At 43.4% G+C, this 11,907-nt stretch overlaps 3 protein-coding genes across 3 annotated transcripts; 2 read left to right on the top strand and 1 right to left on the bottom strand.

The window, feature by feature from the left end:
- The first annotated feature begins 219 nt into the window (after positions 1-219).
- Positions 220-3,923, top strand: paox (polyamine oxidase). The gene is made up of 10 exons (XM_084709323.1): positions 220-536; positions 887-1,063; positions 1,298-1,425; positions 1,536-1,723; positions 1,840-2,024; positions 2,203-2,372; positions 2,493-2,578; positions 2,732-2,844; positions 3,065-3,219; positions 3,425-3,923. Exons 1-10 carry the CDS (start codon positions 377-379, stop codon positions 3,575-3,577), a joined length of 1,515 nt encoding a protein of 504 aa, XP_084565449.1. The 5' UTR covers positions 220-376; the 3' UTR covers positions 3,578-3,923.
- Positions 3,924-6,296: 2,373 nt separating this feature from the next.
- On the top strand, positions 6,297-9,241 carry mtg1 (mitochondrial ribosome-associated GTPase 1). The gene is made up of 11 exons (XM_084667234.1): positions 6,297-6,521; positions 6,699-6,765; positions 6,856-6,958; positions 7,068-7,154; positions 7,237-7,293; positions 7,640-7,730; positions 7,829-7,890; positions 7,972-8,068; positions 8,288-8,369; positions 8,460-8,572; positions 8,801-9,241. The coding sequence occupies exons 1-11, from the start codon at positions 6,419-6,421 to the stop codon at positions 8,896-8,898; spliced, it is 960 nt and encodes a 319-aa protein (XP_084523360.1). The 5' UTR covers positions 6,297-6,418; the 3' UTR covers positions 8,899-9,241.
- A 449-nt stretch (positions 9,242-9,690) lies between these two features.
- Positions 9,691-11,486, bottom strand: sprn (shadow of prion protein). The gene is made up of 2 exons (XM_084667235.1): positions 11,173-11,486; positions 9,691-10,514 (listed from the first exon to the last, which is right to left on the bottom strand). Exon 2 carries the CDS (start codon positions 10,506-10,508, stop codon positions 10,044-10,046), a length of 465 nt encoding a protein of 154 aa, XP_084523361.1. The 5' UTR covers positions 10,509-10,514; positions 11,173-11,486; the 3' UTR covers positions 9,691-10,043.
- Positions 11,487-11,907: the final 421 nt, after the last annotated feature.

Here is an 11,907-nt window from a genome sequence, read left to right as displayed (position 1 = left end):
CCATGGTTGTACAATGAGGGTATCCTGAGAGAGGGGGGCTGTTCCCATTTCCCACAGATTCTCAACAGCAACAACCATGCTCAGCTCAGCTGCACCAGCGTGTAACCACACACACACACACACACACACACCTACACCCACACTGCCCTCTTCTGGTTGTAGTTTGTGATGATCACTGTATCGCTGTAACAAAACAGAGTTGTCCAAAGTATGCTAGTATTAAAACATTGCACTGCAGTATCCTTCAGCTTGCGGAACCAGAAACATTACCACGATGTTCCGAAGTGCGCCCAGATGACGCGGAAGACATAACGTGTTGCTCCTCCGTGTCCGTTTCTTATCGGACCAGCGACCTGTTTTTAAAAGTGAGGCTAGGATGGCTTTTAGTCATAATTTAGACTCCAGGATAGTTATCATTGGATGTGGAATATCAGGTATTGGAGCAGCTCAAAAACTAATTAAGAATGGTTTTCGCAAAGTGCGTATCATCGAAGCTACTGCGAGGAGCGGGGGAAGGATTCGCACAGGGAGAATGGGTGAGTAACGGATGGCTCTGGTTCGTATGAAATGAGCAGCGCTGTTTTACGTTTTTATTTCTTATTTTGTGCATTGAAATTGGACTTTGAATGAGCTTAGATTAGTCTTACTATTCGTTTCGAATGTTACCATATTTACCAGTTGACTAGTTCTACCGAAACATACAGTTACAGTTACATGTAGTTCCATTCAGATGCAATTTAAAGTCACCCTAACCAACAGTTAAAATAACACCCACTCACTATCTGGCGCTCTGGCACAACAAGATCTGGCTCATGATAAAATGTAATAAAACTCTCGCTATGCACTCACAAGTAATAAAACAATCTCTCTCTCTCTTTTTGTTAAGGTAACAACATAATAGAAGTAGGAGCTAACTGGATCCATGGTCCATGTGAGGAGAATCCAGTGTTCTGCCTGGCCCGTCAGTATGGCCTACTGGACCCTGAGTCCCTAACCCCTGAGAATCAGGCCATGGACATCGGGGGACACCCCCCATGGGTGCCCAATTGGTTCAGCAGCTCAGGTTTGCACTCTCCAGTACTGAACATGAACTTAAGGTTTATGTTAATAGCCTACAACATTCCTAGGCTTTTTTTCACATTCAGATCAAGACCAAACATGGCTTTTTTAAATTCTGGTAAATTCTGGGTAAAATGCAGTTCTTTTTACATGAATGTCCTGTTTCGGCTGTTGCCCCTGGGTTTGATAAATCCTGGTGTGAGATGAATGATTGTGAAGGAGTACCCCTGTGCCCTAGGGCGCAAGCTCGACGTGGAAGACATGGCTCCCGCTGTGAGCCTGTTTGCAGAGCTGCTGGAGCAGAGTACAGACTTCACCCAGGGAGGAGAAACCTGGGCCAGCGTGGGAGAGTTCCTACGCGCACAGGTGCATCCGTCACCCCCCCTCCCTCTCTATCTCTTTCGTTGTCCCTCCCCGTTTATTTGTCTTATCAAAACGATGCCGAAATCAAATGTGTGTGTGTGTGTGTGTGTTAGGTGCCGAGGCAGGCAGCCAAGCAGTGGCAGGGGGAGCAGGCGTCCACTAGGGCGCTGCGTCTGTCTATGGTCAGCACGCTGCTGAAGACTGAGTGCTGTGTAAGCGGTACACACTCCATGGACCTGGTGGGGCTGGGGGCCTTCGGACTGTACAAGACCCTGCCAGGCCTGGACTGCACCTTCCCCAGGTGGGCACACACACACACACACACTCAGGTACATTATCAACCATGGTCTATGGTAGACACACTGTCTTTGGGACAAAATGGACTTGTCATGTTGCTTTCTGTTTTTCTCCTCACAGAGGCTACGACGGCCTGATCGACAACATGATGAAGGAGCTTCCTGGTGGTATAGTGTCCTACAGTCGACCTGTTCGCTGTGTTCACTGGGACAGGACAGGGGACACGGGGCAGGCCCCCGTGGTGGTGGAGTGCCAGGACGGGGAGAGGATCCCTGCTGACCATGTCATTGTCACTGTTCCTCTCGGTAGGTGATATGCATACATCCATCCATACATTCACGCTCACCGACACGTCTGTAATGGGCATCTCGTGGCCTCGTGATGGGGACCCTTTTTAGGACTTTCCCGCAAATGGTTCCTAATTGTTCCGTTGCATATGCACGAGTGCAGCGGCATCGACTCTATTTTGCTCTATGCTGACAGGGTACCTGAAAAAGCACCACGCCACCCTACTCAGTCCCCCTCTCCCCCTCCACAAGCAGCACTCTGTCCAGAGGCTGGGCTTTGGCACCAACAACAAGATCTTTGTGGAGTTTGAGTCTCCCTGGTGGGACGCCGACTGTGAGGTCATCTTTCTGGTGTGGGAGGACGAGGTGTGTGAGTACACACACATACATGCAAGCACACACACACGTCCAAAGACACACTGCTAATGCTAATGATGCTGTTGTACAAACACGCACACCTGTAACTACATTGATGTTCGCGTCAAGGTGGACCTGGTTGACCAGGTGTCAGATGTGGAGAAGTTCTGGATGAAGAAGTTGTTTGGCTTTACTGTGCTCAAGCCCACTGAGAGGTCAGTCAGACCCACGCTGTAATAGTGCTGTATGGAATATGAGGTGCTTGCTCATATAGTGTTGTGCTTCTGTATTCCACTGTGCATATCTCTGCACTCACTCTCTCTCCCTGTCCTCTCACCCCTCCCTTCCTGGTCCTGTTCTGCCCTCAGGTATGGGCATGTGCTCTGTGGTTGGATAGCTGGTCACGAGTCTGAGTACATGGAGACTCTGACTGAACAAGAGGTGACGCACTCCATCACGCACCTGATCCGCAAGTTCACAGGTAAACAATACCATCCATACTAACAATACCATCATTGTCTGTCTAATGTGAACTTGTGAATGCGTTCGAGTTGCGCCCGTGTTCGTGAGAAACTGTTGTCACGTGTGTAATTGTGGCAGATGAACTTTTTGTATTTTCAAACTATTTCAAGGGTGGTTTTGCCCTTTTAAAGACAATAAAGATAATAAAAGGCAAAGTCTACGTGTGTGTATGTGTGTAGGGAACCCCATCATCACTCCACGAAGGATTCTGCGCTCCCAGTGGTTTCAGGACCCCTGGACATGTGGCTCCTACAGCTACACCGCAACAGGCTGCTCAGGCCAGGACATAGACAACCTGGCAGAACCCCTCCCCTCCAGGGGGCGGCAGTCACAGGTACACACACACATGCAGTGCAGTCCATGAGTGCAGTGCAGGCACTGTATACACACACATGCACTCAAACACACACAAAAGGTAAATGTCCATAAACCACTATGATAATAAAGTACCAAACAGTATAACGAATAGGTAGCCATGTTTGACTTTGGGGATCTGTCTCCAGCTCCGCATGGTGTGTTTACTGTTCTGTCATCCCTAGCCCCTGCAGGTTATGTTTGCAGGGGAGGCAACCCATTCCTGCTTCTTCTCCACCGTCCATGGAGCACTGCTCAGCGGCTGGCGGGAAGCAGACAGGCTCATCTCACACTACTCCTCCCCCAACGTGTCTGAGCCAATGAAATCCAAGCTTTGAAGAAAGAAGAGCAGTCTCGAGCCTCATGTCTTGAATCGGAGCCAAATGTGAATTAAATGATTGTACCAATGGAATACAATATGTAAACATACTAAAGAGAGTGTTGAAATTAAGGAATATTTCTCATGAAGCGGATCTGATGTTGACTGAAAGATTTGATGGATGATAATGATTTTAGTGATTGTTAAAATCAAACTGATTTGAAGCCACTTGGGACGCTTATTAGTAATCATACCTTTATAGGTAATGTTTTATTATTTTATTGATTCTCAACAATCAAAATCAAATTTACAAAATGTTGTACATTCATATTTTGCAAGTATTTTTAATAAATACGTAATGTCTTCTCCTTTGCAACTGTGATAATAAATGTATACGCAGTAACAGTGGAATGGATTGTGTGCCCCAGCAGACGACCTAATAAGATAACATCTGGCATAACCGATTGTTAATAAGATCCGTTCAGCATGGGCCTGCCTCAAAGGACCTGAGAAGGTTTTGTATATTAAAAAGAATTCCTGTTCAACCAAACTGGTTCCATGTACCATTTGCAACCAGCCAAACCTGGTGCTGTAATGGTTGGGTTCAGCACAGAAAGTCTGTCTTTCTACTTAGATTTCGCTATTGATGGTCCTCTTGCATATGCTAACAAGTATGGATCATGAAATTGACAGATATTCCTTAGATGTGATAGAGAGGGAACTAATAAAAAACCCATGGTAAAATCAAACATCTTTATTTTGTGTTGATGCCAACATGCTTTTACTATTCAGTCAGAAGTATGTCATTGTGTAACATATTATTTGCTTCATTAAAGTCAGGTAATAAACGTAATGGCACAAGTTATTGGTGTCCACCAGTGCAGGCGGATGGTATCAGGGCTGGGTCGTAGGGCGGGGCAGGAAGCACAGTGTTATCTAGCAGCAGGGTGGTCAGGTCTAGATCTCTGGTCTTGTTCTCTGGGTCCAGAGAGGCTAACTTGTCCTGCTCATTGGTGCTGTGCTCCAGTTCAAATATGTTTCCTTGTTGCATGAAAAAAGGGTGGGGATGGAGGGTGAGAGGAGAGGGAACAGTCCCAGCTGGACCTATTCTAGCATGAACCTACGTTGATGGAAGGCACCTGACGGGCCCAGGCTGGATGTCTGGGCTTTCTTCGCCTTCTTCCGCTTCTTAGCCTTGACCAGGGACACGTTTCCCTTGGCAATGGCAGGAAATAGGCAGGGAGGTGCTGGTTCACAGACAGGAACCACCTTGGGCTTGTTCATCTCAGCCCTCCTGGCCAGCAGGGGGACTCGGTGCACTAAGGGATTGGGGTTCTTGGGACCGGGTTTCACCTCTCTGGCAGGCGCTCCAGCCAGGTCCAGCTCCTTCTGAACCAGGTGAGACTTGCTGGGCTGGCACCCAGGCTGAACCGGCTTAGAAGTAGGCACTGGGTTGCCAGGTCGTGGAGGTATATTTTCAGGGTTGTTGGGATGAAGATCAGACAGAAGAGTAGGACGTCTAGTCTGGATCGGGGCCAGGAGGTGCCGCATAGGCTTTGCTTGACGGGTTGCCATGATGAACCCGTCGGTGTCGACATCAGAAAGTGAGGGAGCCCGGGGGACAACCGTCAGCTTTGGGAGGGCAGAGTGCCTTGAGAAGAAGACCGGAGCACCACCGTCTTCTTCGCTCTCTCGGGGCAGTCTTCCAGAACGCCGTGGAGCACAGTTGGACATTGGATCAGCCCTTTTCAGGCCGAGTTGTCTCATGATCTTCAATTAGGCACGGACGATGTTGGTTTTATGCACTTATCTGTGAAAAAAATGTTGTCCAGTTGAATTGACAAGTTTTATAAGTCTGTTGAACAATGAGACAATTGCACTTATGGCTTCAACTAATCATCCATACCTTTGTATATTATCCTTTTTGATTCAAGAAAATGATATGATTCAATTGAGCCAAGAACCAGGTTTACAATTTTTTTAAAGGAGCTATTTTTCTTACCTTTTAAAACGCTGAATGTCAAATCGCAAATGATCTGATTTCTCAGATGACATCTATGTATTGGAGTGTTGTACATTGTGACGCAACAATACATCAATCCCGTTTGATGTCGGCAGAGTTCACGAAAGCCCCACAACAACCACCAGATAGCAGTTTTAAGGAATTGACATATAGGCCCTTTGTAATTAAATACATTTGTGTTTATATTTTTTGTTATTGTAACTTTATTTACAAAGACCTTGCTATCACCCATGTTACCCGCATTTGGATAATTTATTATTCCATGTTTATTAATGATTCTCCTTTGACTTTGCTTTCAAGCTGAGGAGCTGGCGGGTTGGGTGCTTGGGTCAATTATTTTATTCAGTGTTGCGTTTTTAAGTCGGCATATAAATTGTGTAACACAACAATACTTCTTACGGGAAACCGAAACTTGCTTCCTCCAATAATATTTCCGGTTTTGCGAAAATGCTCTCAGAATAAGAGCTTGACCCGCGATTTGCCGAAACATGGTGGACTAAAAGGAACAATTTATCGTAGTTAATGTAGAACGATTGTAAAAAGTGTAAACATTGAGAGATTTATGATATATATTGGGAACCATAGCATACAATAACATGTGCATACGGTGTATAACAAAAAAAACAAAAGAATCAGATAAAAACTGCCTTCTGATACGTTAGCACATGAATATGTTGACTTTTATTTTGAAGTAATTTGAAGTATGCTACCGGAAATTAGATTCTTTATCGAGGTTGGCTTCACAAGGTAGTTTTAACCATAGACATAATGGCTAAGGTACGATCTGCCAATGACAATAGCTGAAAAGACCTGTTGTTTAACCTAAATATACCTGCAATGAAACTCCATTTAGCACTCCGCAATGCTGCGAAGTTCCGAACCGTCTTTGACTTTGGAGAGCGGGAGGTGGCACATTGGTTCCCAGGTCATATGGCAAAAGGTTTGTTAACATGGTCTAGCTACTGTACCGTTGGCACCAGCAACTGCTTCATTATTTTTGCATCATGTATGTTATGATGTTTGGAAAGATGAAAATGTTTAATACATGGTTATCTGATTGCGTTCATATGGAAAAGGCTAGCTAACGACCTGGTGCTGTCATCAAATTTTCCTTCAGGAATCAAGCAGATGAGAGCCAATGTGAAGAACGTGGATTGCATCGTTGAAATACATGACGCCAGAATATCCTTTAATGACCCCCGGCTGGCTACACAGTTAAGACTTAAAAGTGTGGTACACTCCTTTGGTGGCAAATGTCCTTAACTGGAGCACATCCCATTTTCAGGCAGAAACCCTCTGTTCCAGGAGAGTCTGGATGTCAGACCCCACCTGTTGGTGCTCAACAAGATGGACCTTACAGACCTGTCCAGTAAGCAGGTACTGGCCACCAATCTTGCAACACCTGAAACACTATTTGGTTGAATAAGATTCCAGATAACTGAAATGCTGTGCACCATTGAATATGTTATTGTGGTTGATTATGTAGAGTATCCTGAAGCAACTGGAGAGAGATGGGGTCAAAAATGTCCTATTCACTGACTGCTTCAAGCAGAGAGATGAGAACATAAAAAAGGTAAGTTTCTGAGTGAAAGAAACAGATGCAAAAGAGGAGAGATTCAGGACAAATTAATATATGTAACTGTGTATTGTTACAGTTGGTTCCTGTCGTGACTGAATTGATTGAGAGTCGTCCACGTTTCCACAGAGAGGAGGTGAGCAAACAACCCTACCAGTGATTTATTATTTAAACGATTACGTTGATTGATGTTGGTCATTGAAAGTGCAATGACAACATGATTTAGTCTCATATAAGGGTTATACAACTTTTTCGTTATCTGCAGTAAAAAATATTTTATTAGGCCCCCTGGGGGTCTGCAAAAATTTAAAATACATTTGTTCAATAGACCTTTTATACTTTCACTGTGAGTTTCTGTCTACTTCCTTGTGCTATGACCTTCTGCAATGGAACAATATATATATATTTTGTATTGTCTAATAAAGACGCATGGTTTATCCCCTCATTGTGAGTGATACAAGAAAATGTTTTATTGCATTCAGGATAGTAATTATTGCTTGATGGTGATTGGAGTACCAAATGTCGGGAAGTCATCACTAATCAATGCACTGAGGAGGATGCATCTTAAAAAAGGTACTTATAATTTTGCCTCCTTTCAGGAGATCTTTGAGTTTGGCCTTACATAGATTTGTGGTTTGAGTTCAGCCCTGTCCTAACTATTCTGCCTTCAGGTAAAGCGTCAAAAGTGGGAGGGGAGCCAGGTATAACCAAGGCAGTCCTCACTAAAATACAGGTTGGTGTGACTGTAACAGCTGTAAACAGTATGTATCATCATATTCATAGTTTCCTTCACAAGGTTTGTGCCTTTTTCCAGGTGTGTGAAAGACCAATCATCCACCTACTGGACACACCTGGAGTCCTGCCTCCCCGGATCCAGAGTCTGGAGACTGGAATGAAGCTGGCACTTTGTGGTGAGTCTAGAACTCATATGGTACTGCAATGACACCTACTGTTCTAAAGCTTGATTACTGGCCAGTATGTTCCAGGCCTATTATGAAATATGCACAAAATTGACACCCAAACTGGTCTTGTCTTCATATCATGATACAGCAGTATACAAGGTATTACTACATACAGGAGCTACTGTGAGATTCTTCTATTACTCGGTACATTCTATCTCTCTATCTCAGGGACAATATTGGACCATCTAGTAGGAGAAGACGTCATCGCTGACTATTTACTGTATTCTCTAAACCGGCTAGAGAAGTTTGGGTACAATACTTTTTTTTATCTCCATAATGTGCATTTGATCATCTTTGCCTTACACGTCCCTATACAGTAAAGTGTGTCTGTGTTGTGCAGGTATGTGGAGAAGTATGACCTAAGTGAGCCGAGTGATGACATCCAGCAGGTCCTCAAACGTATTGCTGTGAAGCTGGGCAAGACTCAGCGGGTTAAAGCCCTCACTGGAGTGGGTAAGACCCAAGGCCGTAATCACGCATGCTGTCCGAAAATATAATTTACAAATATTTTTTGTCCCTCCAATGTTGACTCCAGTAGAACTAGTGTTCATCACTGCTCCGTTTGTATATTGTTTCCACTCATTACTATAGAGAATGACAAACTTGGGAGTTTTATTATGTCCCTTAACCAAACACTGGTGGACTGATCTAGTTTGTGTTTTGTATTCCTCATCACTATAGGTAACATCACTATCACAATCCCCAACTACACGGCTGCAGCCTATGACTTCATCAGGACCTTCAGGAAGGGTGAGCTGGGACGAGTCATGCTAGACTGACCCCAAACAGACTTCTCCCCGACTGACCCCTGCAACAGCAACAGAGATTGAACACGGTTTTTACAACACAATGTGCAGTCAACTCTCAGGGTTTGCTGTTTGGATCAAACCTTAGTCACACGGTACAGAGACAAAGCCACCTCTCCTCAGGTTGGTGAAGAAAGGAAGAGGATTCAAAAGGTGTCAACCACAGTTTAACACACTTTTCTTTATCATAGAAATGCTGTTTGAGATGATCTTGTCTCGAAATCTCAGACTTCTCATAACATCTGTGTACATGAGATATGTTTATTACCACAAAGACAGGGTGACAATAATAAATGCTGTATTTTTATGTACAGTACAGTGTCTTGTTTACACAGTTTTGTTTATAGTAATATTTGCAGCATAATATATAGGGCTTCCCCATAACATGGAAAACCTGGAAAAGTCATCATTTAGAAATTGTGATTTTCCGACCTGTAAAGGTCATGGAGACAAACAGAAAATATTATAGAAGCCATGGGGATAATATACTGTGGTACAAAATTACGGATATATCAGTAGTGCAGTATAAAATAAGTCATTTGGAATACAGTGTTGACTAAACAGTGCAGGAGATGAGTGGTCAAGTCACGAAGACAGTCACATTTACCATAGGCACAGTACCAAACTGGTTCCAACATCATCACTGAGGTCATCTATTAAGGATATGAGCAAAACACTCTTTTAGTAGTTCATACTGTAGTTACATAACACAGCCAAACCATCAATGGATAAATACATTGTAAACAACATATGTATAAAAGCCATTCCTGTACTAAACAGACAAATCTTCAATTATTGACAAATATTACCTATTCACAACTGTTACAGTGTCTAATATGAGTTTGCTGGCACTATGTTTTGTTGGCAATTATATATGCATACATGGTAGTAAAGCTTTACAGACATTAAGGATTTGACAGTGGTGTAGGGTCTGTTATAGACAAGTGATATTGACAATGTCAGTCATACTTGTGTGTGTGTGTGGGGGGGGGTTGTTTCTTCCCTTTTCTAACTTCAACCTTCAGGCCATGGGGAGCCATGGCTTTATATGCAGGTTAGGTCAAGAACACTATACCAACAATCTAGAATACTTAATCCAGACATTTCATTTATCTAAGCTAGCCCATACTCTCCCAGATATGTCCATATTTAGGCAAAATTATAGTTATAAAGACAGATAAGATTTGAGTAAACAAGGGTTCGTCGTGAGTGGCTTTTGATGTTTGCGCATTAAAGTAGTTTGTCCTGTTGTAATAGTCCCCTTCGTACTCAGAGCTGTCGTCCACTTTATTGTTGCGGAAGGCAGATGCATACCAGTTATCTGCCGATAGTGCGACCGCTGCACCGGCTGCTGCTGCAGCTGCAACGCGCACTGGGGAGCTGCGCCCTGCCGCCCTAAACCGCGAGCGTGTGCCTCCATAACTTCCACTTCGGTAATGCCCCCCAGTTCCACCGCGAGCTGTGCCTCGTGCAGACCCCCGTGCGCCTCCGCGGCCGCCCTTGGCAAGCACGGACTCAGTTATGAACGAAGTGATCAGAAGAAACGTCCAGCACGTGGCTAATACTCGCATCGTTCCCGTCATCAATACCTAAATGAATGACAATAGAAAATGATCATGATTTATGCGCCTGTTCTATTTATTCCCCCACAGTGTCATCTAGCTCTCACCTGACGATAGCCTATCGATCTGTTTTGTGGAAGTTCAAACCCAAGATCTTGTCAGTAATAACTATCTCCGTCGCTGATCAAAAAGACAAGCACTAGGCACTATTTGAAAAGGAAATAAATAATAGAACGGACAGTGTTAAGAATGCTAATCGTGTTAAGTAGGTCAATATAAACAGAGCACAACACAGAGGACACTGGATTCTGGCTTTATGCTTAGGAAACATTTGTAGGCCATCTAAAAAACCATAGCTTCGCCACAAAATGAGGAATCGTGAAGATATAGGCTAGCAAATTACATAAATATCCCATTATATAAAAAAAACTGTGAGCATGAGCGATATTCACCAGACCATATAATCATACAAGCACTACATTTAGTGAGCTATAATCTTGTACGATAAACATGCTTTCTCAAAAACCGTGATGATGGATTCAGATTTATTTTCAATTATGATTTTCATCGGTAGCATACGCTTTTGCCTTTGCCGAACAATTACTGCAGCTATCGAGACCATAGGTAGACTAAATCTTAACCAACTTGCATTATTTCTCTATCAGGTTTAGCAAATAAATCTTACCTTGTTGTGTCAGTCGAATATTCCTTAGCTTTGCAGATGCTCTCGATACCCTAATTCTGAATAATGTATCATATCCGTGCTCAAAACATCAGTGTGCTTGAACGAGGACGTTCATTCCTTTCTTTGCAGTAGCCTATTTAGATGCTCGCACCCCTTGACACGCTCATGGGGTGACAGAAGAACGTACACGAGTCTGTCTGTGACTACTCTCCTCACTTATTTGAAAAGATTAATTGTCAAGGTATTTAATAAGAACCACTTCCTCGGATTGCTTCCCAATGAAAGGGTGGTACGCTCTGGATTGACTGGCAGGGTTTGTCTCTGTGGCTGATGTGCTCCATCAAGGCTTCACTCCTGTGGGCATACAGGAACCTGTGGAAGTAAACACTACCTTTGACTTTGAATTTCCTTGTGTGCTAGAGAATTGTAAACAGGTTTTCTTTTCGGTCTGGGATCAAATGTTGTGCAATTTGTGAAATGTTTATTATCCTGAATTTATCATTAGCCTATCTTTATCTTTAGCCTATTTTAATAATAATAATAATACATTTTATTTATATAGCGCTTTTCAAGATACTCAAAGTCACTTTACATGGTTAAAATAAACATAAAACAAGTACATCATATAAAATCACAGCATTTTTACACATTAAAAGCAGATCTAAAAAAAAATCTATGCTCCAGGCCGATTTGCATTTGCAGATTAGGTTATAAGATATATGGAGCACCTTGTGC

The sequence above is a fragment of the Hypomesus nipponensis genome, chromosome 11, assembly GCF_054491055.1.
Source record: "Hypomesus nipponensis isolate SF chromosome 11, ASM5449105v1, whole genome shotgun sequence".
NCBI classification, from domain to species: domain Eukaryota; kingdom Metazoa; phylum Chordata; class Actinopteri; order Osmeriformes; family Osmeridae; genus Hypomesus; species Hypomesus nipponensis.
Note: the sequence above shows the minus strand (reverse complement) of the source record. Positions and strands in the feature narration are given on the sequence as shown.